Source organism: Armigeres subalbatus, chromosome 3, assembly GCF_024139115.2.
Source record: "Armigeres subalbatus isolate Guangzhou_Male chromosome 3, GZ_Asu_2, whole genome shotgun sequence".
Lineage (NCBI taxonomy): Eukaryota > Metazoa > Arthropoda > Insecta > Diptera > Culicidae > Armigeres > Armigeres subalbatus.
The window spans coordinates 105615134-105627312 of NC_085141.1; the positions used below are offsets into that span (position 1 = coordinate 105615134).

The 12179-nt window shown below is 46.5% G+C and overlaps 1 protein-coding gene across 1 annotated transcript; it reads right to left on the bottom strand.

Annotated features, from left to right (window-relative positions):
* Positions 1–631: 631 nt before the first annotated feature.
* On the bottom strand, positions 632–12104 carry LOC134226198 (hemicentin-1-like). The gene is made up of 10 exons (XM_062706811.1): positions 9577–12104; positions 8848–9512; positions 7836–8791; positions 7597–7771; positions 6586–7540; positions 4147–4277; positions 2885–4093; positions 1376–2815; positions 1187–1313; positions 632–1121 (listed from the first exon to the last, which is right to left on the bottom strand). Exons 1-10 carry the CDS (start codon positions 11703–11705, stop codon positions 743–745), a joined length of 8166 nt encoding a protein of 2721 aa, XP_062562795.1. The 5' UTR covers positions 11706–12104; the 3' UTR covers positions 632–742.
* Between the last annotated feature and the right edge of the window lie 75 nt (positions 12105–12179).

Sequence of the window (12179 nt, forward strand, 5' to 3'; positions counted from 1 at the left end):
AGAGAAATTCGGAGACGCATTATCTACGCAATGCTGATTAGACCGGTAGACCTCTACGGACATGAGACTTGGACAATGCTCGTGGAGGGTCAACGAGCACTTGGAGTACCTATTAAAAAAAAGTGTTGCCTGCTACCTATGCCGGGGTGCAGATGGAAAAGGTACATGGAGGAGGCGGATGAACCACGAGTTGCAGCAGCTGTTGGGAAAACCATCCATCGAAATCAGTGAAGATGAAAATGGTTTTCAACAACGATCCGACGGGCACAAGAAGGCGAGGAGCGCAGCGAGCAAGGTGGATCGATCAGGTGAAAGACGATTTGCGGACCCTTTGCAGACTGCCTCTCTCTTATCCTACTCCCTTAGGCAGGATACACCTCCCGTGTATCCCGCAAAATGCAAAAGCAGCAGGGCTAATGACGATACAATGCCTACTCCCACTTCCAACTCCGACCCCTGTATGCATCATGAAAATGAAAATGAAAGTAAGAAAAATCGACCGAGCCTGGAATTGAACCCGCGACCTACGTATAAAGATAAAGCGGTAGTCATGTGACTGCCAAGCTTGCTTCAACCCATATTCCGCAGACGTAAATGCACTAAGTAATTGTTTTTAAGTATTGTACGGATTTTCTTTTATTCGAATAGACTCATTCATTGGAAACGTCGATTGTATGCTTTTTTTCCTGTGTACTAAATTTGCTATTACTATAAAAAAACTAGTGAATGCAATATCCCAATTTCACTCTACACAGTATACAAAAACAATAAACCTATGAGCGTAATCCATGACACCCGATTCCAGCCCAAACACATGAGCAATCACTTTTAGCTTGTAGATCATACCGCGTCTGAACTTTTTGTTTCCATACAGGTACATCGCTCCCGACGATTGTGGAGTCTTCTCCAATCGGAAAACATGCGCATACGTCCGTTCTAGAAAACTGAACGATGCCTCCGTCGAATCATGCTGGTAGGCTGGAATCGAGAGCACGGCGATTGGCTGTTTCGAAGAATATTTCTTCAGTGAAATGACCTTATACGTAAGAGTCTGCTGGATGTGCGCTCCATCGTTACATACATCAGGGTTGGACCCGTAGAGACAGTCCTGGTAGCATCGACTGCAACAAAGGCTTGATTGAATGAAAATCTGGTATTATACTTAACGCACTTCACAGTTGCTTACCCAAGTTGTTCATCCTCATTGTATTCCTCTGGACAACCGGTCGGCAAACACAAGTAAGAACCATTCGTGTTCAGACAAGCTTGCCCATCACTGCATTCATCTTCTTTCAACTGACATTCGTCCACATCTAGAAAGCGCGAAACATATTAACAATAGTTTGAATAATGTTGAAGTACGTTAGAATCTAACCAACGCATCTGCCACCCTCCAGTCGATAACCTTCCGGGCAGATCATCTGGTAGTTCATTACACTGAACTCTGGTTTGTCTCTAGTTCTTCGTCTCGTGCAGGTTCTATCATCGCTAGACAGTACGAATCCGGCTGGACAGTAGCAGCTGTAGCCGCCTTGGCTGTTTTCACAAAAGTGCGAGCAATCGTGATTGCTCTCTCGACACTCGTTGATATCGACGCACACGTCCACGTACAAGCGATAGCCAGCGGAACAATCGCATTCATAGCCACCGTAAGTATTGACACAGAATTGTCCCACTGAGGTGCATTTGTGGTCACCTATTTCACACTCATCCACGTCTATGCATTGACGTAGGCTTTGATCGTAATCGAACCCTGATGCACAGTTGATGTGCACGGGGTTGCTTAAGCCGCCAAAATTCAGGCTATAAACAGTCGTGTCATGCGTTAAGTTCACGGTATTCTTCAGACTCACGGTGATTTTGTGGTGTCCATTGAGCTCATTTTCGAAATCCGAATCGACTGGAGCGTCAACGTATTCTACAGGAGCCGTTTCAGCGAACGCAAAATTGGGAATGACTTTGAACTTTTGCGGCTCTTCGATGCTGCTTTCGTCGTCGTATTCTTCGTTCTCTCCTTCAGGATGCTTTGATTCATAAGTCAAAAGAGGAGAGTACTTTCGTTGATACGCAGATTTGCTTGCATAGTTTTTCAGAAGAGCATCATTGCGGCATGATTTGACGGAACATTTTTCAACCTCAAAAACATCCCCTTTGCATTGCTTGCCGCCATTTTTTGGTTCTGGATTGGTGCAAAACCTTTCTCTACTGCGAATGCCAGCTCCGCAAGATTTGCTGCATTTGGACCAAGGTCCCCACTCGGACCAGCCCCCGTCGACTATGCATTCACTTTCCTTACAAATTTTGAGCTCACTCTCAGGTCCTTGACAAGGCAGACCTCCATTGCGTGGCGCTGGGTTAGCGCAGCTTCGCCAACGAAGAGTTCGGCCGAAACCGCAGGTCTCACTACAGGGCGTCCAGTTTGTCCACGGTGTCCATTCACCGTTGATCGCACAAAACTTGGCACTGCACATTTCCTCTTCGTATTCATCCCCGACGCAGAGCTTTCCACCCAGTGATGGGGGAGGGGAGTCACACTTCCGGTTACGGAAACGAATCGACTTCATTCCGGTATACTCGGTGACACAATCCAATGAGCAGTTGCTCCATTTACTCCACGCTCCCCAACCTCCGTTGATGGGGCAGGGCAGCATTTCGCAATTTTTAACTTGAACATTCTCACCAACACAGTTGTATTGTTTCCCATGTGCCGGCGATCCACTTGGAAGAAGGCAAATACGTGACCTGAACTGAGTGCCTTTGCCACAGGTGGCACTGCAAGTGCTCCACTCAGCCCACGGTGACCAACTGACGGGAACTGGAATGGAACAGTATTGAATTGAAACATAAACTGGTAGATCTTAATTCACGACAGCGAACCACTTACCGTCAATAGTAACAAAAAATTCGCGACTGATTTGTCCATGCAAGTTTCGACCGACGCACTTGTATTCACCTGCATCGGTTGACTGCGCGCCTGAGATTCTCAGAATTTGCCCGTTCGATGCCAGGAAGATACCCTTGAGTTGGCTATCCACAAATACGCCGTCTTTAGTCCAAACGACTTCCGCTTCCGGGGCACCCACCACTTCGCAATTTAGATCCAGACTATGATGGACAGATACAACGGGCTTGGAATTGTATTCGATGTTGAGGAATCGCGGAGGAGATTGCACAACAATATGAAACAGCTTTTCGGTAGATCCGGCCGTATTGTTCACGTAGCAAGAATACGTAGAAGTGGCATCGATGTCATACAGTTCAAGAACTGCTTCCTTGTTGGACAACTGTTCGTTGAGTTTCTCATCCAAGTAAACAACTTTAGTCCAGAAGATTTCTGGATTGGGATTACCCAAACTGGCACAGTCCAGAGTTACGTTATCGCCCTTCAGGATGTGGATCTCTTCTTGTCTAGCTTGATCGGCTACCTCGTCTTCTCCGAGCACTACACTGTTGATCATGGTCGGTGGAACTAGAATGCTTACGGAAAAGGAGAGTTCTTGTTTTCCGACGGAGTTTTCGCTGAGACATGTGTAGTTGCCTTGATCGGTGCGGGTAGTTGAGGCGATGAACAAAATTTGTCCATCGAATTTTATTGGTTTGGCGTTGCGATACCAGGTGATTGTTGGCTTCGGATAACCCGAAATCGGGCAGTGGAGATATAAAGGCAAGCCTTCCAAAAGGGAGAGGTTGGGTCCGATCTTCAGCTTACTCAGTTGGACATAAGGAGATACAAGAACTTCAACTTTTGAGACTTTTTCGTCATGACCAACGGCGTTTTGAGCTAAACAATGATACTTTCCGGCATTGTTAATGGCGGCGTTGGGTTGGATTATAGTGAATTGTATTTCGGTTGATGATAGTTTTGTAGCAATGAATTGCTGCGTTTGAACCGCGTAAGATTTGGGCTTAACCCTGTAGGAATGCTCAAAGGTGAGGGTATCGTAATCCAAATCAGAGGTTGTAGCTAACACTTCGCCTCTATGGACAATGCTAACGATTGGTAAAGGGCTTCCAACAGCTTCACAGTTAAGCTCAATAGTATTATCTGAGGTCACCGTCAGATTCTCCGGGAAGAATGTGATCTCTGAGGGCTCTGAAAATATTTTAAATTATTCTCCATCTGCCTATCTGAGTTTATCAACTTACGATACACGGTGACATGGAACTTCTTTTCATCCGCCCCAAAAATGTTTTCAGCCTCGCAAGAATAGACACCGGAATCTTGCGGTTGAATTTCGATGAACTCCAACACGTCTTCGAATTCGTCCAGTATGATGCTGAAAACGGGCAATTATACATCAACAAGCAGAAATTTTGTCCTAGTATACTGCGAACTATAACTATAACTGGCGGCGCCAGAGTTCTGGTAAAGGTGGGGCACCAACATTTTTAGCATAATTGGTTCTTTTATAATTCGGCGTCAGTAGAATTGGGGCCTCCTTAGCCGTGCGGTAAAACGTGCGGTTACAAAGCAAGACCATGCTGAGGGTGGCTGGGTTCGATTCCCGGTGCCGGTCTAGACAATTTTCGGATTGGAAATTGTCTCGACTTCCCTGGGCATAAAAGTATCATCGTGTTAGCCTCATGATATACGAATGCGAAAATGGTAACCTGGCTTAGAAACCTCGCAGTTAATAACTGTGGAAGTGCTCAATGAACACTAAGCTGCGAGGCGGCTCTGTCCCAGTGTGGGGATGTAATGCCAATAAGAAGAAGAAGAAGAAGTAAGAATTCTAATTGGAGGTGTCAATCGATAAATTGATTTAAAAAAAATATCAGGCAGTTTAAATGTAACGACATTTAAATTGTATTTTATCGTCACTGAAAAGACTTCTTGAAGGGGGCCTTCAGGCTTCTTGAAAGGCAGCATCCAGGCCTCTTGGAAGGAGGCTTCCAGGCCTCTTGAAAGGAGGCTTCCAGGTCTCTTGAAAGGAGGCTTCCAGGTCTCTTGAAAGGAGGCTTTCAGGCCTCTTGAAAGGAGGCTTCCAGGCCTCTTGAAAGGAGGCTTTCAGGCCTCTTGAAAGGAGGCTTCCAGGCCTCTTGAAAGGAGGCTTCCAGGCCTCTTGAAAGGAGGCTTCCAGGCCTCTTGAAAGGAGGCTTCCAGGCCTCGGGAAAGGAGGCTTCCCGGCCGCTTGAAAGGAGGCTTCCAGGCCTCTTGAAAGGAGGCTTCCAGGCCTCTTGAAAGGAGGCTTCCAGGCCTCTTGAAAGGAGGCTTCCAGGCCTCTTGAAAGGAGGCTTCCCGGCCCCTTGAAAGGAGGCTTCCAGGCCTCTTGAAAGGAGGCTTCCAGGCCTCTTGAAAGGAGGCTTCCAGGCCTCTTGAAGGAGGCTTCCAGGCCTCTTGAAAGGAGGCTTCCAGGCCTCTTGAAAGGAGGCTTTCAGGACTCTTGAAAGGAGGTTTCCAGGCCTCTTGAAAGGAGGCTTTCAGGCCTCTTGAAAGGAAGCTTCCAGGCTTCTTTAAAGGAGGCTTCCAGGCCTCTTGAAAGGAGGCTTCCAGGCCTCTTGAAAAGAGGCTTCCAGGCCTCTTGAAAGGAGGCTTCCAGGCCTCTTGAAAGGCGGCTTCCAGGCCTCTTGAAAGGAGGCTTCCAGGCCTCTTAAAGGAGGCTTCCAGGCCTCTTGAAAGGAGGCTTCCAGGCCTCTTGAAAGGAGGCTTCCAGGCCTCTTGAAAGGAGGCTTCCAGGCCTCTTGAAAGGAGGCTTCCAGGCCTCTTGAATGGAGGCTTCCAGGCCTCTTGAATGGAGGCTTCCAGGCCTCTTCAAATGAGGCTTCCAGGCCTCTTGAAAGGAGGCTTCCAGGCTTCTTGAAAGGAGGCTTCCAGGCCTCTTGAAAGGAGGCTTCCAGGCCTCTTGAAAGGAGGCTTCCAGGCCTCTTGAAAGGAGGCTTCCAGGCCTCTTGAAAGGAGGCTCTCAGGCCTCTTGAAATGAGGCTTCCAGGGGCTCGGAATTCTACTTTCAGTCAGCCCCCTTTGAAGAGGTTCGGAAGCCTTTTTTCGGAAGTCCTCTTTCAAAACAGATAGGAAGCCCTCATTCAAGAGGTTCAGATGCCCCTTTTTTAAGAGGGTCACAAGCCCTCTTTTCCAGAGGGTTTGAAGCCCTCTTTCAAAAGACCTGGAAACCCCCTTTCAAGACGCTCGGAAGCCCACTTTCAAGTGGCTCGGAAACCCAATCGAGGGGCTCGGAATTCTTCGTTCAAGAAGCTTGGAAGCCTATTTTCAAAAGGCTCAGCAAAGTCATTCTAAGATGGTTAATGCCTTCTTTCAAGAGGCTCGAAAGACCCCTTTCATCAAGCTCGGAAACCACCTTTAGAAGGGGCTCGGAATTCTTCCTTAGAGAAGCTGAGGAGGCTTACTTTCAAAAGGCTCAGAAATGTCATTTCAAGATGCCCAAAGCCTCATTTCAAGAGGTTGGAAAGACCCTCTTTCGTGAGGCTCGGAAGCCCCCTTTTGGAGGGTTCACTATTGGTTCGGGGTCCACTATTGGGCACTTTACAGTATATAATTAAATTTCAGTAAAATGTTCGATTTGTTCGGTCACGTGCTCCATCGTGCCCCAGCCTAACTTCGCCAGTAATAACTATAGTTATACATACTCATCTTTCGTCCATCGGAAATGGGCAGGAGGATTTGCTTCCATTGAGCATTCGAGTTGTAGGTCTTCATCCTTGAACACTTCAATGTGACTGCTTGCCTCTCCCCAATGTCTGGGCGAATTCATTACATCCAGACGATAGACCTTCCGCGCACTTCCCAGATCGTTCTCGGCTATGCAAGTGTACACGCCGTTATGATGCGTGTCTACGTTGTCGATGGTCAGTTCGTTTCCGTTGATGATGACGTTGTCGTCCTTGGTCCACGATATCGATGGTCGAGGTGATCCACTTGCGTGGCATATCAGACGAAGTTGTTCCCCACTGAGAAGACTAACTTCAGCGTCAATTCCGGAGTCTTCGTCGCTATCATCCAAGTCATCAATATCTTCGCTGATTTCGTCATCTGGTGAATAGATAACTGGTGGAGACAGGATGCCCACTATGAAGGAGTGATTGTTTCGCCCGGCTTGATTCTCCACGAAGCAAGTGTACGTTCCCTCGTGATCTTGCCGGAGTTTATCGATTTGAAGAATATTCTGAAACAAACGAACATCCGACAGGTCGAAGTAGGTATCCAGATTGCGATGGTTCAATTGCCACAGGAGACTTTCATAATTATTGAATGGGCAGACCAGGGTCAGCGGGTTGTTCAGTTTACCATCTATCGACGAATCAACAGATGATGCGTTGTCTGTCTTTATTGGTGGATTTAGAACAGTTACTTCTGTTGAACGGGAATCTGATCCTTCTTCGTTCTCTAGAGTGCAAGTATAGGTTCCTGATGCATTACTGCTGTGAAGTATCTTCAGGGCTGTTGTCTCTGGTAAGTTGACGTTGTTCTTAGTCCAGAAAGTCCGCGGAATAGGATTTCCTGTTCCTGTGCAATTAAGATGAACTTCCTGCTCGGGCAATATCTCTATGTGATCCGGAATGTCAGATGTAATGCTTGGGGATTCTAGAAGAACATGTACGGTAATCGATTTAAAATTAAACAACATGGGATAAACAAACCTTTTACAACAACGTAATACACTTTCTGGACGCGGCCTTGGGAGTTCTCGGCATTACAAACGTATGAACCTTGATTCTTCGATGATATATTGAAGATCTGAAGGCCGGTACCGATCGGTTCAAAGTTTATTAACTCATCCAAATGTTCTCCGTCAAATGTCCAACTGATGTAGGGCTAAAAAATCATTATCATGTATCAATAACAATTGATTTATTTATGTACAATTGCAAACTTTTACCTCGGGAAATCCTGTAGCAGCACAAGGCAAAGTTATATTTTCATCCCTGGAAACAGAAATCACTTCATCGTCAGCTGAGAGAAACACGAGTTCTGGTTTACCGTAAACGATAACCGTTGAACTTGCCGACGTAAATCCATACTTATTGGTCGCTCTACATTCGTATATACCGGAATCGTGCAGCGTCATATTAAAGGGTTGAACTTTCTCCAGAAGTTGGTCATTGAAATACCACTTGATTTCCGGCTCAGGGACACCATCTGCTTGGCAGTCTAACCAGAGAGGCTGACCAGCTTCAGCTAAGATGTTGTCCGTCGGAACGGTTACGAACTCTGGGATACTTCCATACCGTAGAAAGACCTCTCCAGTAGAAGTCCCAATAGGGTTCGTAGCGGTACATTCATAATGACCTGAATAACTCTCGCTGAAATGCTCAACTAAGTAAACTGTTTTGTTGTCGTTTAGTAACTTGAAACGGTCGTCATGGTTCAACGATTGCTTATTGAACGTCCACCGAATCGATGGTTCTGGCAAACCACTTGTATCGCACGTCAGTTGTTCCACGGAGTCCTTCAACCCCAGAAATTCAGTACCATGTAGTTCGTCATCGATCAATACACCGTCAACTTGAGGAACTATCATCAACCTGGCTTGCATTACAAAACTGTCTGCGCCATGCGCATTCGAAAGAATACAACTGTAGCTTCCTTGATCCGCCGGACCGAAGTTATCGATCGTCAGCTGGTACTGAACTGCATTACGGGTCTGATCAATGTTCAAGTTCACCCGGGCATTACCTTGCACATCATACGGATTGCTTTCAAACGTTAACTTCGCACTGGTCCAGATATATTCACGCAATGGTTGGCACAAATCGCAAGAACAGTTTAATGTCACACGCGATCCGGGCTCGACGTAGACGACCTTTTCCGTTGGCTTGGTGATCTTTGGTGCTTCTGCAATGGAACACTTGTTATTATTAGCCGAGAACCGAACTTCTACACAAACTCACCATTTGCTTCACCTTGCACCAGTATCGTTCGTTTAGCAGTTCCATGACGGTTTCTACCTTCGCAAATATAGAATCCTTCGACCTCGGGAACTACTTTCGCTATCGTCAGGCTAGTTCCGGTTTCCGTCAATCGCTGCTCTTCCGATTTATCCAACGAATGATAGCTCCACGAAATCGAAGGGTTTGGATTTCCTTTCAGTCCACACCCAAGGCTAAGAGGTTGTCCGTACGCTGCAGAAACGGTGTCCTTCAGAGTTCTTGGGGCCTGCGGAGCGTATTCCACACTGAGTTGCGTCGAGTCTCGTAGAATTCTGCCGTCGCTCTCAACCCGGCATTCGTAAGTCCCATCGTCAGCAGTCGATATGTTATGAAGTTCCAGGTACTCCTGTCCTAGAGTATGATTTATCTGTTTACCATTATGGCTCCAAACGATCTGCGCCTTGGGATCAACGTGCTTCGTAATGCAGCGGAGAGCAATCAGCCTTTCGGATTCGTAAGCTACAATATCTTTAGGATAGACACCGAGTTCGGGTTCCGGCCGGACATGTACCCTAACGGTGGCCAATATTTCCTGCTCGCCAACGCTGTTCATCGCTCGGCAAGCATACCGACCCGAATGCTTCGTCGTCACGTTCGTGAACCGCAATAGAAGGGTGTTGGTGTCGCTGGTGTTTTAGATCACGAAGAATAATTAGACATCAATTGTTCAACACAACTGTTAATACTTACTCGAAAGGTTGTTCCACCAGTACTCGGTTGAACTTCTTCCATTGCATCAACATGGGTACCAAAGATTCAGCACGACAGTTAATTGCGAAGTCATCACCTTCCAGAAGATCGATGTCGGTGAGGTCCAAGGAGAGATCTGGAGCACTTAAACCACTGGATTGAATCGCGGTGGAGATCAGCCTATCCAGAGGATTTCCGTTGACATCGTTCCCAGATACGGACACCTTGAAGCGTTGCCTGGGCGCTTGGAATTTCGGGGTCATAAAAATCGGTGTTGTATCGTTGAGGGCTGTTTTGTTTAGGGGCAGTTTGAACTTGAAAGACGCACCGTCGGATTTGTCAGGATCGTGCGAAGCAATGGTAACATGTGAAAGGCTGTGCACTAAATCCGGCTGCGATGGTTGAATGGTGAGAATTGTTTCGGAATTGAGAATTGGTTGACGGGAGAGTTTGTCCATGGAGATTGGTTTTGTTCCGGAGAAGCCGAAATTGAATTTTAGCTCACTGTTTCCAGATAGACGGACGGAATGAGACGAAGTAGATCCAGCTTTAATGTTCCATTTTCCGGGTAATGGTTCGGCTACATTCACAACCTTGATGTTCTCGAGGTCTAGCACAGATCTGGTATTATTGTAGGGAGTGTGACGAGGATCGATGATTTCGATTTTTGGACGGTGACCGGCTACACTCACACTAAACTCTTTCAAGGTGCTATCGACACTTAGATCAATATCGTGAGTCTCGGATGTATTAGAGTCCACTGATTTGAGGGGAACATGATCGATGCTCATCATTTCTTTAATGCCAAGCAACACATGCTCGATCTGATCTTTCTTTAGATCATACACTTGGCCATTGCTAGCGGCTGCAATGTCATTCATAACTTTGTGGCCTGGGGTATCTTTACCATCGCAAAACCCAGTCAACAGAAATGTGATTGGTGTCTGTTTCTGCTGAACCAATCGGAGGACTCGTTGATCAAGCTTGAAGTCTTTGGCCGTGGCATCAGTAAATACGTAAACGAAAGAATGCGGTAGTGCAGCTTCAATGGCATCATATATGGCACCAAGCGCAGCTTCTGGGCAATCACCACCACCATAGATTTGTAAATTTTCTAGGGACTGCAGGAGCTCGTTTTTGTTACGAGTTACCAAGCGGGGACCTACTTGTGGGTCGCGAAATGGAACAAATACGTAGTTGTAGATTGGATTGTTCTTCAGCTGAGTGATTTCGTCGATAATCAGTTTTGCACCTTCTCTTAGTTGCTTCAGATCATCCAACATGGAACCGGTTGCATCGAAAACTATAACCAAACTACGCTGACCTACAGTAGGCGCCTCGTAACCCCGACGAATGGTGGGAACAGACTTCTCTAGGTTCGGAATAAGAATATTGCTTATAGTTGGACTCTGTACCCCATCTGACACCAGTGATTCCGCTTCAAGTGGGTCTACGACTACAACTTCTTCAGCTGGTGTAGCAGCCGTTGTTGTCGTCTCCTCCAAAATACTAGGCAATCCGATAGATAAGCGTTCAGACATTGGCCGTAGTACTTGCATAACCTTCGATTTCATTTCCTCCGTCTCGTTTCTCTCTTTTAGCAGACCAAGCAACCCTAAGATCTCACGTGACGCCGGCTTCCTCAGCAAAACATCAATTAATTCATCATCTATCTTTGTGCCGTCAGCCTGCATTCCTTCGCTATCATCAAACAATTCACCGCTACCGTCTATGGTAGCGTTGTCGTCGGTTTTCCGAATTGTCTCAATGGAGCTTTCCCAATCACTACTAAACAACTCGGGCATCGTAACGTTATCTGCGTCAGCCTCCGTGATCATCCCCACGTCTAGCGCTTCGCTCAAGTCACCCGCGTGGAACAGCTGTTCGCTGTCATCTGCATCCTTATCACTCTCGACGTAATTGATATTGCCGTTAATGGCCACTTCTGAATGAGTAACTGCTGCCTCCGTCGGCGTGACCTCCGGTGACTGTTCTGTTATGATCTGGTTGAGCTTTCCATTGAGCAGAAGCGTCCATAGTTCATCATTATCAGTTGTGTTACTGCTAGCAGCGCTAAATATTGCAAAGTGCGCGATTGAAAGCACTGGAATAAGCCAATCTGTTCGCATGATTGGATTTAAATGTTCTTATTTTAAAGCAAAATTTGAAGATTTTCACGATTTATTCGATTTAAACTGTCTAGATTAGTATCACACGTTATCTGTAAGGTTCATGATTCAAGATGGCGTCCTAAATCTGTAAAAGTGACACGCTTATGAACCAGTTCTCTGTTGAACAGCTATGCCACTAATCAACTATGCACTTATGATTGCTAAAACACGATCACTTAGTAAGGTTCGCAGTTTCACTCACTTCGAAGCACGAATTACGAAGATATTCTCAGATACAATTGAGTCACGCACGACTGATGCACGATAGAATGCCGCGGAGCAAATCACTCGAACGTCCGGCGTTATCAACAGCGATTGTAGTTATGACGAGGAGGCGATCTTCACTAACTTCTGGACCGAATGAACACTGGTCGATTTGAAACGGACACGCGATCGCGACAGATGGCACCGGCGTCGCTTGAGAGCTGGTGG

Coding starts and splice junctions, on each gene's coding strand:
- LOC134226198 (XM_062706811.1), bottom strand. CDS start 11,705: ATGCGAACAGATTGGCTTATTCCAGTGCTTTCAATCGCGCACTTTGCA. Junction 7,772..7,835: donor CTGCTACAGGATTTCCCGAG/GTAAAAGTTTGC, acceptor ATGATTTTTTAG/CCCTACATCAGTTGGACATT. Junction 4,094..4,146: donor GTTCCATGTCACCGTGTATC/GTAAGTTGATAA, acceptor AAATATTTTCAG/AGCCCTCAGAGATCACATTC.